At 38.8% G+C, this 16,824-nt stretch overlaps 1 protein-coding gene across 2 annotated transcripts in view; it reads right to left on the bottom strand.

The window, feature by feature from the left end:
• NMT2 (N-myristoyltransferase 2) overlaps nucleotides 1-16,824 on the bottom strand; it is a 31,101-nt gene that overhangs the window by 1,899 nt on the left and 12,378 nt on the right. For both annotated transcript variants that reach the window (XM_054273728.1, XM_054273729.1), the window contains exons 3-10: nucleotides 15,536-15,680; nucleotides 11,416-11,534; nucleotides 11,227-11,318; nucleotides 11,004-11,120; nucleotides 10,281-10,451; nucleotides 9,018-9,126; nucleotides 5,430-5,600; nucleotides 3,095-3,262 (exon numbers count right to left, since the gene is read on the bottom strand). In XM_054273728.1, coding sequence (XP_054129703.1) covers nucleotides 3,095-3,262; nucleotides 5,430-5,600; nucleotides 9,018-9,126; nucleotides 10,281-10,451; nucleotides 11,004-11,120; nucleotides 11,227-11,318; nucleotides 11,416-11,534; nucleotides 15,536-15,680 — 1,092 coding nt within the window. The remainder of the gene's footprint in view (nucleotides 1-3,094; nucleotides 3,263-5,429; nucleotides 5,601-9,017; nucleotides 9,127-10,280; nucleotides 10,452-11,003; nucleotides 11,121-11,226; nucleotides 11,319-11,415; nucleotides 11,535-15,535; nucleotides 15,681-16,824) is intronic.

Genomic DNA, 16,824 nt, shown 5'->3' with positions numbered 1-16,824 from the left:
AACATTCTTTACTCAGTAAAAAAAAAAAAGATTTTTTTTCTTTTAAATGAGCATCCCATATTAGGAAAAAAGAGGGTTTGAAGAAAAAGAGCACTTAAGCTCTTCCTCAGGACTATTTAAAAGAAAGTTACAAAGCACAGACAGTGAGTTTAGTAAAGCATCCTGCTACTTTACACAAAGATCATTGTGTGCAGATGACACCATGCTAAGTTAAATGTGCTGTGAAAAACAGAAATAAGACAAATGAGGTGGCAGTTTTTGACATTTGGCATTGAAAGTAAATTTTGAAATATTCCAAGTAACAGTAACAGCAAGAAGGCTGCCTGTCTCAGAAGGCAGGAAGGGAAGTTGGGGGAGAATAGAGACACACTCTAGATACAAGCACATTAAGGTCCGCAATTAAACACTCCAAATTCAAACAAAACTCTACAGATTTTTAATTCAGTATCTAAATATCAGCAGATTAGTTTCAGGTTAGGATCTTCTGAGAGGGATGAAAAGGTTTCTGTTTCAAGGTACTTTGCCCACAGCTCTGACAGATCACTTAACCTGACTCAGAAGAGAATCTCTTTCCTCTGTTCTAGATCTAGAAACTTTGTGTCAGTTTCCACAATAAAATATGCAGCGTTTTACAGGGGTTATCCTGATGCAAAATCTCACTCTCTCTCCATGCAGAATGCATAGAACCTTAATTAATAACTCCAAATTTTGGGTTTTACTTTGAAGGTCAGGTGTTTTGTCCTGTAACGGCCAAACTAATTCTAAATTAATTTTACATAGTGTGATTTGAAGATAAAAATAAACATTAGCTGGCATGCAAAACCTTAAATCAATTTGCTGAGCTGAATTTGTATCTCCAAAACCCATTCTTTGGAGTTAAAGTACAGAAAGGAGACTGTGGTGGAGACTGTCCCCAGACAAGAGCCAAACACCCACACAGCCTTTGCTTTACTGCTCTCCCACAGGATGGGGAGAAAATAGAAGGAAGGTAAGATGTCTTGTGAATTGAAATAATGACAGTTTAACAGAGAAGGCAAAAGCTGAAGGCACAAGGGAAGCAAAAAAGAAGAATACATTCACTACTTCCCACTGCCAGACAGATGTCAAAGCATTTCCTGGGAAGCAAGATCTCAGCATGCATAATGATTGTTAGGGAACATAAATGCTAATGCTGGAAGCATCCTCCCTTCCTCCTCCTTTCCTTCAGCCTTGATTGTGGAGCAGAGTGGAACATCTCTTTGGTCAGCTGGGGTCACCTGTCCTGTGACAGGTGTGTTCATGTCCCCTCCCAACTTCTTGTCCACCCTCAGCCTCCTCACTGCAGGGGACAGAGAAAGCCTTGAGGCTGTGCAAGCACTGCTCAGCAACAACCAAAACACTGGTGTGTGATCAGCCCTGCTTCAGTGACAAAGTGCAGCACCATATGGCTGCAAGGAACAAGGTTAACTCCATCCCAGCCAGACTCACTGTGTTTGTAAACAATAGGATGCATTATCATCTCTGCTGCCTTAGCTCTCCTCATGGAAAACTCAACTGCCAGATCTGCAACTATAATTAGGCATCTAATGATGCATTACAGGCACAGCAGGTACTTAAGAAATCCACAGGTGTCTAAATCCCAGTATTGCAAGGGATATAGGATGATCTGCTCAAAAGGAAAGAGCTGCATGTCTCATTGAGAGAGAAACGTATGCAGGGGAAGGTGCAAAGCCTTGGGGTCAGACCATGGAACTGCCCCCTCACCTGTCCCACCATGGCCTAGAGAATGGCCAGACACACAGCCTAGAGGATGGCCAGACACACAGCCTAGAGGATGGCCAGACACACAGCTTAGAAAATGGCCAGACACACAGCTCCCTGTGCCACACTTCTAACCCAGACTAACACTTTTCCAACCTTGACTTTTAAGAATAATTACCAGTATTTTTAGCCACTCCTGAAAATTATACTGCCTTCTCAAAGTCTGTCTCTGAACTTCCTTTTGGATCATTCTGGAGCCTGAATAACCATATTTCCAATAACTATCCAGGGGTTTTCCCTGACAAACAGTTACTGAAGTGCTTCAGCAAGCAGTTCCCATCACAGATGGCAGCTCAGTTGCAGTGCTGCATGAACATGGCTGGGACAGACAGGCTGAAGATTCTGTGGCTGCTTTGATGCAGCCTGAAGTCTGAACAGATACAGCCTCTGCAGACCATCACTGGCTTCATCCAGAACCAGCACAGGAACCTCTGTGGCAGGTGCAGGCAGCTTGGAGCATGGCCTGCCAGGGCACTCCTCAGGAGGCTGTAACAGCACCAGCAGGGCAGGAAGGAGGAGCAGAGAACATTCCTGTGCCTGCAGCCTGCTGGGAATGGTGGCAGAGTGGGTGCCATGGACCACAGGAAGCCTGTGCAGTGCTTTGAAGCACCCAGGGCAAACAGGTCTGTGCAAATTCAGAGTGCTGGCATGTGCCACTGGTGTTAGTGCTGCACTTCCATGAAACCACAGTCACTAAGAGCTGAGAGATAGCTTTTTATTAGACAGTACAAAACTCTCAAAATTCTTCTGTTTAAGAACTTCATTTATAGTCTTTTCCCTTCCATTCAACCAAACATCTATCAGTATAACTCCATACCTAAGGGTATGCTTAAAAGCTACACCATGACATCATCTACAGAGCTTTACATAGAGCAATGGTAACATGATAAAGCTCACACAAATAAATTTCTAAATTTTTAGGAACAAAAAATAATCTAAAAAAGCAAAATGTTTTTGATAGTGCTTATTAATTCATCTCCAAGGGAAATTATTTTAGTGATACTTTTCATTCCTCTGATACTTAGTGACTATGGTCATCAGTGTGTTCTTGCGTGTATCCACAGTTCAAGCTAATGAAAATACTTTATGCATTTGTCATTCCCCAGCATCACTCAGAGTAAAAAGGAAAACAAGCATACTGCTTTATATTTATATATATATATAGTATATGTCTCAACTGCACTCTGTGCTGTAAATGCACTGGCATGGATAAATTACTCCAGTTCTTACCTTGCCACTATTCCTAGGAATACTTCTGTAAATGAAGCAGAAAAAAAACCAACCTACAACTTACCAATTTAGCTATAATGAGTGCATCATTCATTAAGTCCAACAGGGGAGTCTCTGTATGAATATTGTAAAAGGAATAGGCAGCTTTGAGGCTTTTATGAACAGGATGATGCATCACTGTTGAAGGTAATGTGTAGAAACTGAGGAAGTCTGTTAAAATACCATTTGAACCCTATAAAACACCAAAACAAAAAAGTCCATTAATAAGTAATCAGTTACTGATTAGGCTGATGTGACAGTTCCACAGAGAGCAATAAATGCAGCAAGGTTTGTGTACTGTAAGTACTATGGTATAGCAGCTAGTCTGAGCTAAGAGGAAACAAACATTTAGATTTTTCTAGTCTATTACACCACTAACATTCTGACAAACAATTGTCAAAGCACTAGTTTTCTATGGACAAAGCTAACAAAGCACACTTCCACTCAAAGTATCAAAGTTTTTTTCTGACTGAACTCATTTTTAATGAAATATTCTTAAAATATTATGGATATTTTAAAAACCTGATGACATTCACATCAAAGAATATTTTTCTCATCTTTCTAAAAACAGAGAAAAAATATACTGTGCTGGTATACAAAGGATATTAATAAAAACTCCCCAGAGTATCTCCAAGAAAATAAGGTAAAGGAGACACACAAATACTTCTTCTTGCTTATTTGCTTTACTTTTGAATGACTAGTAACTACTAATTAGAGTTTAATGAAGGACGTCAGATGGCTCCTTAAATTAATAGTACTTCTACAGTAAAATGTAAAACAGTTGAACATACCATATGCAAAAAAGCTTTTGTCTTAGAGCAGGTACAGATTCTGTAGTAGAGTAATACTAACTACAAGGAACAGAAAAGTTATTGAGTCACTCACTAAATTCAGTAAGGATGACAAAAATATTAACTCATAAATTATATAGAGTATTTTAAGGTCTTAGATCTGCACATGACAAAGATGACTTAAAAGTCTGACAGGAGCTTCTCCAGGTCACACAGGTCTTAAAAAAGATTTTAAGCACTAACAAATCTACATTTTGTATAGTAAAAAACTAGTCCAAACAACAGCACAAAACAAGTAAGTGAAGACTATGCTGTGTAGTTAATGTCACATTCATGCTAATCCTGGTGCTTGTGAACTCTCCTGTAGGCTTCAACTCACAAAGCAAGCCAAAAACCAACTCAGGGAGCTGGGCAGAGGGCAGGGAGAAGAGGGAGTGGAGAAAGAAGGTGGGACTATAAATTAGACCATGGAAAAGTCCAGTGAGCACTAGACCCACTGCAAAGCAGAAAGCTAAATCTGGACAATAAAAACTGATGAGCAGGACCACTCATCTCCAGCAGCTCTAGGTTCCCTAATTCAGCTGAGCCTCCTGCACAAATTCAGGTTACAGTGTGGGAACACTGAGCTTCACAACCTAGGGCTTTTCTGAGGAGAATGTTTAGGGATGTTAGTCCTGATCATTTTAAAATAACATTATCACTTTAAGCAAAGTAATACACTGTCTAAATATGTTGTCTACAACTGATTTTGTATGGACTCAAAGAGAAGGGTGTATATTTCCACTGACTTTAGTGCACCTATTCCAAACATGTCTGGGTGATTTCCAATTCAAATGCACTCCTATTCCTGCACTCCTTATTTTGAGAGAAGCATTATGACCAACTCTCTGGAGGGTGGGGGTGGTAGATGTGTATGTATGTATATATATATTTATATATACACTAATTCATACACATACGTATACACGTTCTTTTACTGGAAAAAAACACACTTTACCAGTGTGTAAAAGAAAGCAAACCATCAAAAAACATAATTCCCCCAGCAGATGCCTCTAAAATTAGTTTTTTTAAAACAGAATTTTGTAATGGTGTATGGCAGAAACGTGTACACCTGGGAGAATGATAGCCAATCCAAACCAAATCCTCATCTCAGTCATGGCATCATTTTTCCTTTTTTCTAGAAAAGGAGGTTTGAAGACCACTGCCTAGTATCATGTTATAGCTCTGTAAAAAATAATCAAGAAATGCAGGTGGAAAAGTTGATCTTCAAATATGTATGGTTCTTGTCAAGATAATGATGTTTTGATATTTCAGAATTCTTCTTTAAGATATTCTATTATAAGAGCACTGCACTTTATCACAGGCAAACATTTTCTTATTAAGAGAATGTAATACAAAGAACAAAGCTTGTACTCATGGTATCAAATTCTACCTATTACACACATATTTCATATTGCCTGCATTTCAAAATCTTGATGCTGATAAGAACTACTGTCTGGCACTCTGAGTGCAGAGTGCTCTGAACTACTGAGGGACACTCACATTAATATATGTTAGTGCATATTTTACCTCTACCACATAAGTGTCAATAATATGATCCCGAGGCAGGAACCAGTGAGCCACCTCTTCTTCATCCATCACAGGAGCAAGATTAAACTGTTTCAAGTAAGTATTGATTAATTCTTGTACTGCTTTAGTATCTTTTTGTTCCATTGGTCTCAAACCTGAAGTCTTTGTGGCCTTAGTGAAAAAAAAGAAAAATAAATGTTAGGATGTTAAAAGGAAAACTGCACACACAGCAAAGGCTGAAAGTAGGTTGCAGAGTCACTCCACTTGCTATAATGCATTCATTATTAGCCTACTTTATCCCAGCCACCTAATTCATTATGCTATTTTACAAACGGCTTTCAATCAGAATTCCCTCTCTTCTAATTATTGGGACAGTCTGGACCACTTCAATCTTTTAATTTCATTATTGAAACAGCTTCATTTCTCCAGAGAAAGACACCATCACCAACTGCCTACACTTTGTGCAGTTTGTAATTTTTTTTTTAGGTCAATCTATTTCTAATCTTCTTCTAAACTACATGGGGCCCAGACACTGAAACAAAACAAAGAAACTTGCATATCAGAAGTTATCTCAAGACAAGAACACATGCAATTCAAACTTTTGGAAATTACAGTTAAAATATGCATCAATGTCAGCTGATAAGGTTTAATTAGAAATTATTTAACAAAAAAAGATTCTACCTATTTTTAGCACTTGTAAACTTCCTTGCTAACAACCTTCTGTACAGGCATAATTGCTATTCTGGTAACAAGAAAGCTTCTCATAACTTACAGCTGCCTGAAACTAAAAACCTATTTTAACAAATATTTTTCTAACTTTAAACATCAGAAAAGGAAAGAATTACTTTCTAGTATTATGCAATTATTGTTTAAACAAGCATAAGTGATTAAAGTTTTCCTCCCATCTTTTGCCAGCCTTCCTGGATAATTCCTTTTGGGGGGGCTAATGCTTGCTCTCTTCAGTGCTGATTTATGCTGCCTCATCTGTGTGAGCCACACACTTGGGCACGTACCACATTAATCACAGCAAAGTTGATGGCAAGAGCAGCCAGGTAGAGACTTGATTACTGGAAGCCTGCAATGAGTGTAGCTGATTATGCTTTGCCCAAAAGGCATTATTCTGGGGGAGATGTTTATTCCTGCACTCTGGGAGTCAGCAGCCAGATGAGAAATCAAGGCACATTTTGCCCCAGCTCTAGCCTGTGCATTACATTTCAGTCTTCCTGCTTTTCCAGGCAGCCTGGGACTATGTTTTGACTCCACAACAGCACATCATCTGTATTTTTAAATGCCCTCATTCCAGAAGGGTGTACACTTGACATACGGGAAGGATGGAGGAAAAGCAGCTGGGGTGGAAGATCTTTTTCCCCCCAGTAATGCTCAGAATCACCACCAGTAAGTGACTATTTGCAAACCCAGAGGTGAGGGGAAGTGTACAGAACTGTGCTCAAATTTGTTTCTCTGGGCACATAATCATGTGACTGTCCAGCATCAGGATCTCACCTGGTCAGGAAAATACAACAGAGACAAACACACTCCTGTCCTGACTCTAAATACTGACAAATTTTACTTCTTCCAGAAAACTCCTTGCTCAAGAGTTTAAACACTTAGGAAAGAAACACTTTTATTTTTTGTATCTATAGGTACACGCACAGCCTTTAGGGAGGGTGATATTTATTAATTACAGTATTTATTACACCTGAAAACATTTTTAATTCAGGCTGTTCAAGTGATTAGGAATGATTAATTCTCTTAAAGGGAGATGAGCTCCTAGTGGCAATGATATTCCAAGGACATTAAGAAAAGAGGTTAAAATGCAAGAAACAGTGTTTGGTGCTGAGGGACAGGACAGCATGAACTGAAAGGACAAATTTGTTTGACAGTAGTGTTTATAACTGCCTGAAACTGAGGAGGAAAACCTTCAACATCACTTAATCCCCTTCTCAGGAAAAAAAAAAGGCCTCCAAATAAGCCCAAAGCACAAGATCTAAAGAGAAAACATCAGAACAAAGATTAAATCTTTATTTTCCACTGAGAAGCTCCCAAATCCAACCTAAAAATAACAAATTCTGAGATGTATGAACTCCTACATCTCTTAGTTTTAAAAGCTGATTTTGAGAACACCTATTTCTATTTGTATTTCTATGTGCATGTTTGCCTTAGCTATATTTTATGGGTGAGATAATGATATAATGATATATTAGTTACTTTCCATAATTCACTCCTCTGTTGAAACTTGGTTTTATGATAAAGGAAAATGATCAGGATACAACTGCTATTTCTCTATGATTCTCTGTAGTTACACCTTTGGTACTACAAGTAAGATCCTTATGTTTTAATCACTTCCTCAGTTTCCATAAGCAATGTTACTAGAGCTGCCACCAAAATCTACACTTGAAAATGTATATTGCACTCTTCAGACTGTTAAAAATACCTTCAAGATTTGATGGAAGCTATATTTAGGTGCCCAAGATGAAAACCCAATTAATTTGGTTCTAAGTGCTGCCCTGCACACAAGGGAGAAGCTGCGTGTGCAGCGCAGGTGGCAGCAGGCGGAGCAGGAAACGAGGCTCTCCCACAGCAGCAGGAGCACGGATCTGGGCATGGCACGTGCTTTGTTCCAAGGGCTGCTCAGCCTGCTGCTCAGATATCTGCAGCATCAACTCAAATAGAGCAACAGACACAATTCTCCAAAACCAGATCAATCATTATAAATACTGTGAGTGAGGAAAAAAGGTATTGTTTTTAACTAAAAGAGAGGGTTTGTTGAAATAAAGAGAGGTTTACTGATAAGGTACAGGTAAGGGATACTCTGCAATCTCTTCAAAAAAGGTTGCTTTTATAAGCAAATAAATTGTTTTCAGCCATGAAGCTCAGACTAAATTCTACAGGCTATTAATTACAGCAATGACATTTTTTAACAGTACATAGCATTTACAGTGACTTGCCCTGTCATGGAAATGTACCCCAAGTCTTTTTGCAAGCTTAACTATTAGCTGAAAATATGAGAAAAAATATTTTACTAACCTAGCTATGCCAGAATACTTGGTTTTTACTAGACCATGCAAATTAACAGTGCACAACATTCTAAAGTGGCTTTCACTGAGCCTGCTCAATGCAGAAGAACAACACTCTCTGACAGTACAGGAAAAAATGTGAATTAGAGTGGAATCAACAATACAATTGTATCAGCCAAGTTGCTGATGGACTTCTCTGAGAATGTTATGACATGAACTGTTGATTTTCTGTTCCAGTAATCTCTTATCAGATTAAACATACCAAGAATAGTCTTATGCATCTTCAACTCAATCCCACATGTTTGTGAAGCCAAGCTTTCTGTTTTTTCTTTTTTTTGTTTAAGGATTTTAGGTTAAAATTTGTATTTTCTCCATAGAGATCCAGATTTCCAGCAATAGTCTCTTCTGTTTAGTATAGCCCTTAAGGTCCTTTTCATCAACCAGAGATTATTTTTTAATGTCCAGCATGCACTGCCTTTACACAGAAAAGCCTGTGCTGTCAGAGACAGATGGAAGGTTATTTTGGGCCTCACAATAACTGTGGGGATTCTCTAGAAGTCATACTGCTTACATCAGGAAGTCTGTAGAGCTTCATTGTTCTTTGTAGAGTCATGTTTCTACTCAAATGTGAAAATTTCACCTCCACTAATTTTCTGGGATTTAGTGATCGATGCCAATACCTGGAAATACAACCAAATCACAAATTTAAATAGTATTTTAAGTGTCAGTGTCATTTGCATCCATTACCCTGCTTTCTTGCTTCCTCCTTTTCAACACTCCAAATTTGTTTTTAGCAAGCCTGTACTACATCTATAAGAAGGCTGATTAACAAAAAAAATTTAAAAATTAAGGAAAAGCTAATAGGTTTTAAAACAAACCTGCTATCACAGTATTTTCAATCTAAGCAAATGCTTTTTGATACAGAATGAATAAGCAGAGGGCTAAACATTTTAGCATTTGTCACAGCCCTGAAAAACTCACCATATATACATAGCAACATTTATTTTCTTCTGCAGACTGGACCCTCTGCTCATGTCTGAGCATTTTTTTTGAAGGAGCTTTCCCTTTCCTGGGAGGTCATTGTGCAACAGAGCATCTCTGGTTATTCTAACAGAGCAAAGCTTTACATTTCCCACCCTCATCATTCCTTACAGAAACGTACAGGATCTTTGGTGTTGATAGGTACAAAACAATTTCAAATCAAAAGGAACTCTGTCCTCCAGAAGCCTAAACAGCTGGACTAAAAGTGCAGGAACTGAACTTTTCCAAGTAGAAATAAAATCGATTCCAAGCAAATATAATTTCATTTGACTGTAACTCCTCCCACATGGTAGTGTTCCTGTGCTTTTTAAGTGCTAATAAAGTCCTCCTTTGTCCAGGAATGATGAAAGTATTTCAAAAAAGCAAATCATACAATTACCAGAAATGCTCTGCCATGTCTGGCAAGCAACCAGGTTAACAGGGAAGTGTCCCAGTAAAGACACAGGCCACTTGAAAAACACAGGTATACAATGTTGTCATTGCTAGCATGGCTGCCACCAAAAGGTCAACAGAAACATCTGTTAGTCTATTTAAAGTATGCTAAACAAACCACAAATTAAATTTTAGTCTGAGAAGCTGTTTTATCCAAGGCACTGGGAGGGAAGGGGGGATAAAAAACCCCAACACCAAAAAAACCCAACATAACAAACACTCAGGCCTTCAGGTTAGTCAAGGCCACAACATTTAACAGCTTTGAATTTTATGCTTTTACTCTTTTTAGACAATCGCATTAAATGTTCTTAAAAATGACTGTTATAGGAGCCAATAATATTAAGAACATCACCTAGGTTACCTGCAAGTGGCCACAGGTTTGGGAAGTACCACCCCAGCAGTGTAAACAGCCTGAAAAATTCCTTCCAAGTTTACTCTTCTGGTTATTTCCCGAATCAATACAGGTGCCACCCGTTTAGACCTCAGTTTCTTATGGACACACAGAAAATTGATTTCTACCATTTTCTTCACACTAAAAAGACATTACGTAGTGGAAAAATTAAAGAGAGTTACACACTGCATGTTTCCATTTTTATAATTACAATTTTCCATATTGACAGAAGAATTTGAAGTTAAATAAACTTGCCTGTGACAAAGTACATCTGCAATGAACACTAATCTGTGCCTATGTGACTGCAATGATAAATTGCAATATGCAAGCTATACCTAAGAGATTTGCAATACTCCTTTACCAGAGGTCTATCAAGACTTAACTGATTGCTTTACTTTAAGATGCAGTATAGCACCCAAGCAATGCTATGTGAAGTCACAATGCTTTATGTTTGTCAGAGTATGAAGACTTGGCCAAGAAGCCCAGCTGATCAACTAGAAATGCTTTTCAGCAGGGTTAGAATATTGTATGGCATTATCTGTATCAGCCATCACTAAGAAAATTCCTTAACGAAACATTAGTGCTCTTCACCTTGTTCTCTCTTTTTAAGTTCTCTATAGCAATGGATACCAGTTCAAGGTTTGTTTTGTGGCATCATTCTTTAACAAATACAAAAGTACTGGTGCGTTTTACCTGTCATAAATACGAATATTTGCAGGGATGGCACTTATGAATCCTACCAGCTTTTTGTTTGAAGACACTCTAACCCCGCAGTGCCACTGCGGTAACCAGCCCGGAGGACGCAATGCCCTAGAATTGATGACAGAAATAATTACAAATTACTGCCTAAGAAGATGTAATAAAAACACCCTTCACTGCACTCCAGCCAGAACAAAATGTGGAACTTGCTACTCACCACAGAAGAAATTCAGGTGAATAATCAAACCTAAACATATTATCATCATCTTCTACGTAATTCTCATTTAATAGTGTGTATAACTCCTTCAGCTGAAAACATACACAAAAAAAATCCAAAGACTTATCCACATATCAATCAGAAAAAACTTGAATTATTTTAGATACATATAAAAATTGTTCTACTTACAACTTCAGCATTGCTAAGATCCAATGTGTCCCACATAAAACCTTGTGGCAAAGAATATGGCTCTAGGCGGACATTATCCTTATCTGGTTCAATTGCACCATGTGAAGTTATGACTTCATCTTTTGAGGGAGGAAGAGGAAAAAAAAAACAAACCAAAAAACTTACATTGCTAGCTTTCCTGATAGTTCTGTAACTACATTTAATTCACATCATGTATTTCCTCATAATTATGTAAATGGAACAAGAAGCTTTTTAAAAATGCTGAAAAAATTAGTATTATTAGTTTACACTACTTCTCATTCTCATAGACCACTTTCAGACTAATGACTGTCTCATCATAATATTTATAGATATGCACAGAACCACTCCATCTCAACTGATACCCTGCATTTCATAACACAAGTGACAACAACTTATCAGCACATGCACAGCTTTTAGCCAGCCTTGAGCTCCACAGCCTCATCATGAGAACATGTACTCACAGCTGACAACCTGTGGCTCAGATCCTGTTTACTGCTGACTTGAACAGACCTGAACTCAACAGGATTACTCAGGAGCAGTGACATAGCAAACTGAGGGCATTTCAGAGATACTGTTGGCATGTGAAATGTATTCCTAAAATCCTACTTGAAGGCATGCTTTCTTCTCCTCCCTTACTTTACAGCACCAGTCCTCAGCATACACTAATAAGCTGCAGCTGTTCCTCTTCTAAGGACCAGCACCTACTAAATCATACAAATTGGAAAAGACCTGTAAGATCAGTCCAATCACTAACCTTACACTGCCAAGCCCACCACTAAACCACGTTCCTAGCCATCATATTTACATATCTTTTCAATACCTCCAGGGATGGTGACCCCACTACTTCCCAAGGGAGCCTCTTCCAATTCTCAGCCATCCTTCAGTGAACAGATTTTTCCTAACATCCCATCTTAATCTCCCTGGCACAGCTCCCCTTGAGGTAGTTTCCCCTTGTCCTAGCACTTGTTAGCCGTGAGAAGAGGCTGACCCCCACCTGGCCACAACCTCATTTCAGGGAGTTGTAGAGTGATAAGGTCTCCCCTGAGCCTCCTTTTCTCCAGGCTAAACAACCCTAGCTCCCTCAGCCACTCCCCATCAGACTTGTGCTCCAGACCCTTCACCAGTTTTGTTGTCCCCCCCTGGACTCAATCCAGCACCTCAATGTCTTTCTTTTAGCGTTGTCCTTTAAGTCAGATTTCACTGTCAGGCTTTGGACCTCCTGATTTTCTCCCTGCATAACCCTCAGCATCCTTGCAGTCCCTTTGGTGGTGCATCTCTGCATTCATCCTTGGGCCTGCTCTAAGAGTTCCCAGTAAGCCTTGACCAAACCAGCTGGGCAGTGAAATGTCCCTTGACTGTTAACAGGAACTCCTGCACAGTAAAGGTGGGAGTGACACTGACTGTATCAGGATCATCATTTGCCTGAACAAGGTGGGGAACAAGGGATAAGCAGTTATTCCCTAATAACCAGCTATTCCCTGACAGCCTTGGAACACCATTTACCTAAACTGTAGCCCAAGTGATATTGGTATCAGTGTTACTGGATGGGATTTTTCAGCTTTTTTTTTTTTCAAAAAGCAGTTACCAACATGGGTTACCGCCATGAGGGAAACTTACTGATGATTAAAGCCAATTATCTGGCAATCCTATGAAGAGTGGCCCTAAGTGAGACCCTTTACAGTGCCCTGGACCACAGTGGGCTGCACCAGCTCCTCCCTCTGAGAGGGATCTCTTGCATACTCTCAAGGCTGTGATGCTCTGAAGACCTGCTGAGCATGAGGCCTGCAGTGACACCCTCCACTCCTCAAAGCTCAGCCCCTGCCTGCTGACAAATGCAAGGGACTCAATGTATGTCACTGGGCTCAAGGGGAATTTTTAACAGGCACCTTTGAACACAGTGGCATGTAAACAACTCTGTGCCTGTGTGCAACGTGAGTTGAATATAGAAGGAATGCTGTTATCTAGAATCTATAATTAAGAATCTATAATTAAGTCACTCTTATAACTGTAGTAAATCCTACGTACGTTGAAGTCCCAATGAGAACAAAGGCAAGTGATTGTGAGACTTCTGCCAGATGTTTAAAGAATATTTCATTTGCCACTTCATCCTGGCTCAGAGGTCTAGAACTGACTCACACCATGGCACCTGCCCTGTTGGCCTTCTCTCTGATTCTTACCTGTAAACACTCAACTGTGCTGTCAGCAATCATCAAACTAGACAGTCAATTTTCCTTTGAGTACGAATTTTTCCACATGATGCACAATCCTGACTAATAGTTATGGCCTGCCATCCAATTTGGAAGATCGTAATTATTAGCATTTTTAAGCAAACTCTAAAAAGTATCAACAGCCCAAATATTACTGCCACTAAATGGCAGGTTTGACATAACTAAAGGACCTATTGCTAAAAGTTTTAACTTGAAGGCCAGAGGATTCTGAAGTGAGTTTAATGCAAAGATCCTGACAACATTTTCTTGAATTGATAAGTTATTTTTTCCACCTAAACACATAAAGCATATCAACTAGTGATGACTTCATAATCTGTTCATTCAGCAGATAAAGAATAGCCTAAAAAATCTGTGGGATTTAGAAGAAATTCATAGAGACTGTTGGACAAAACCTCACTGACCAAATTCAATGAAACATATTTCCACTGAACAACACTAACAAATAATTTTCTGAGCCACTGTATGGGCCTTTTTAGCCTGGCAAGTGACAGACTCTCCCCTCTAAGTGCTGAAAGATACATTGATTAGCCTGAACTGAACTCCTGCACTACTGCACAGACACCTGAACTAGCTCTGGAAAACCTTGACTATGGCCAGAGCCTTTTCTGATTTACACTTTAACTGATTTTGGCTAGGGTCTTTCTCCACTTAGGCTGGATTGCTGGTGATGATTACCACCGTTACTTTATGCAGGTATTTGGATAGTGTTTGTACAGAGAAAAGCCATGGCAGGTCAGTTCAGTTCAATCCAGTCCAGAGGAAAATACTGTATCCAGGGGCTCTGCTCTGGACTTCTCTATGCAAGAAAAGTCAGGAAGAAATGAGACTGATGCAGATTAAGCTATAGCCATGGATTAATGTGAAAAGCTGCCTGTGGAGAGAGAGTGAGCAGAGTGCTGCTGTGCTTTAGACTCTACCTTATTTCTGCTTATTCTATACCAGTCTCCAGTGCAATGGAGAGAAATCTATAGGATAGTGCAGCACCAGTTACTGTTCTGAGAATGTTTTACCTGTGGGGACCCCAAGCTATGTTCACACTGAAAAGCTGTAAATGCTTCCCTTGAAGATAATGAAAGTAGAAAAAGAAGGTTCAGAAAGCAACACAGAAAACACAAGATAGTCAGCAACTACTTCCTCCAACAATGAGATTTACCAACTGCGCTATCAGGGATCAGATCAACATAAAAATAATTTGTCAAATTCATTATAAATTTAAAGGCAAGGAGAGATCACCTCATTATCTCACTTGGAATCAAGAACAGAGAGCAGAATCTGAGAAAGCATGTCTTCAAGGTAGTGTACATTGTGGAGGAGAACATGAACACACAGCAGAGAAAGAGGCTGTGTATCTGACAAGTGCCACTGTCTACTTAAAGCTGTATGAAAACAGTGCAACCTATGGCAGGAGAGGCATTGCTTCTGTGATAGCAAATCCATTTATTGAAAAAAAATTAAGGAAATACAAATAAACAAACAAAACAAATACTACTAATAAAAAAATTAAAGTTTACTCTTTGTCACCACCTAAGAGTTCTTACTTCTCCTAAAGTGAAAAAGACTTCTATGTTCTATTGTTCAATATTTCAGACCTAAAATACACAAAAGAATGCTATTTCAATAGCATTTCTCATTTTTCCAGAGGACATCAGAATGAGACTTATTAACACTGTATCTTGCACATTATCTGTGGGGAAGACAACCACTTCCCTGGAAAGCATCAAGAACTGCACATAAACTACACAAAAGACTAAGGATCCCTACCACACAGAGTCCAACTTTTTACCTATTTTAGAGAACATGTCACAGAGCTAGCACAACATTTCTTTAGCGATCATAAGACAGCTCTTTCACACAGATCCAGTTAAACTTACTAAGTTTAGGAACAGGTTGTGTATCCCAAAACTGGTATTTACGTTTGGCAGCCTCATCAATATTCTTTGCTGGGCCTTGGCATGCAGAGAGCAGCTCCATTGCTCTCTGGATGTCTTGAAGCTTCTGCATTGGAATGGCTGGATTCTGCACAAATAGACAAACAGAACAGAAGCTTATTGAGTACGTTTACTTCATGAATAGCTGTACAAACATGTTAATTTCTTTTACTGTTACCTATTCTCACAGGTATTCTTCTCATCATGGTTAGTTTACTCACATTTGTAGACAGGAGGGTGGAAAAAAGGTGGGCAACAAATGAACAAAATAGTTGTCAGCAGTACTTGCACTTAACCAAGAAACATGAACATTTTAAACACAAATACAGCAGCATTAAGAGAGGATAGTGTATCACAATAAAAAATGCCTCTTACAGTCCCTGTTCTCCCGGTAAAACACAATAAAATATAAAAAAGGGTCAGTTTAGGTTTTTAACAATAAAGGTACCATTGGTACACATGGAGTTTTTTGATCACTCTATGAAAATGTAACAGGAATAAGAATTTTTCTTGCAAAGGACAGCGGAATAATGGTAACAGGCCTCTAAATCTAAAGGATTATTCCCTCTCTTTTTAAATCTCTTTTTTTTGTTATCTTCCTAGTGGTAAGTCTTGTTCTGAGGCATACCAACAGCATGCTTGTGCTCAGGTTTCCCTAGACTGCAGTGCAATAATGCATCTGAAAGAAGTCTCAAATGTACTGGAAAATTTTAAGCAATTCTGCACAGAGATTTCAAGCCAGACTGTTTTGGTTTTTTTTAACTGAATAGCAAAGGACTACTATTTCCATATTTCACTTTCTTTCTAGGATTCATAAGTTGAAAAACCACCATAAAATAAATGTAATAATGAAGCATAATTTGGATGATCAGCCTCTAGTATCGTCAATCACAAAAAGAGCAAAACTTTGTGCCTGGAGCTCAAGCGGCCCATCACTTACTATTTAAAATAAACTTTTATTATCTAAATTAATGAAACAAAATGCCTAATGTTTAAGTATTGCACATTTCACATGCAAGTGTGCCTTCAACACCTGTCAGCTGAGTAACTGTGAATTAACATGTTTATACACTTTAGAACAACACTGTTCCAGCCTAAAAAGCCTACCTTATTTCTAGATCAGGATAACAGAGACATAAATTACTAATGCCACTAGATAAATTCTGAAGTCTCATCAGTACATCATGAAATCATAAATAAATGCTGACACACTGTAATTTATTCTGTATATT

This window comes from Melozone crissalis, unplaced genomic scaffold (assembly GCF_028551555.1).
Source record: "Melozone crissalis strain CALT ecotype California unplaced genomic scaffold, PUWL_Pcris_2 ptg000016l_1, whole genome shotgun sequence".
NCBI lineage: Eukaryota > Metazoa > Chordata > Aves > Passeriformes > Passerellidae > Melozone > Melozone crissalis.
This window is presented reverse-complemented; position numbering and strand designations above follow the sequence as displayed.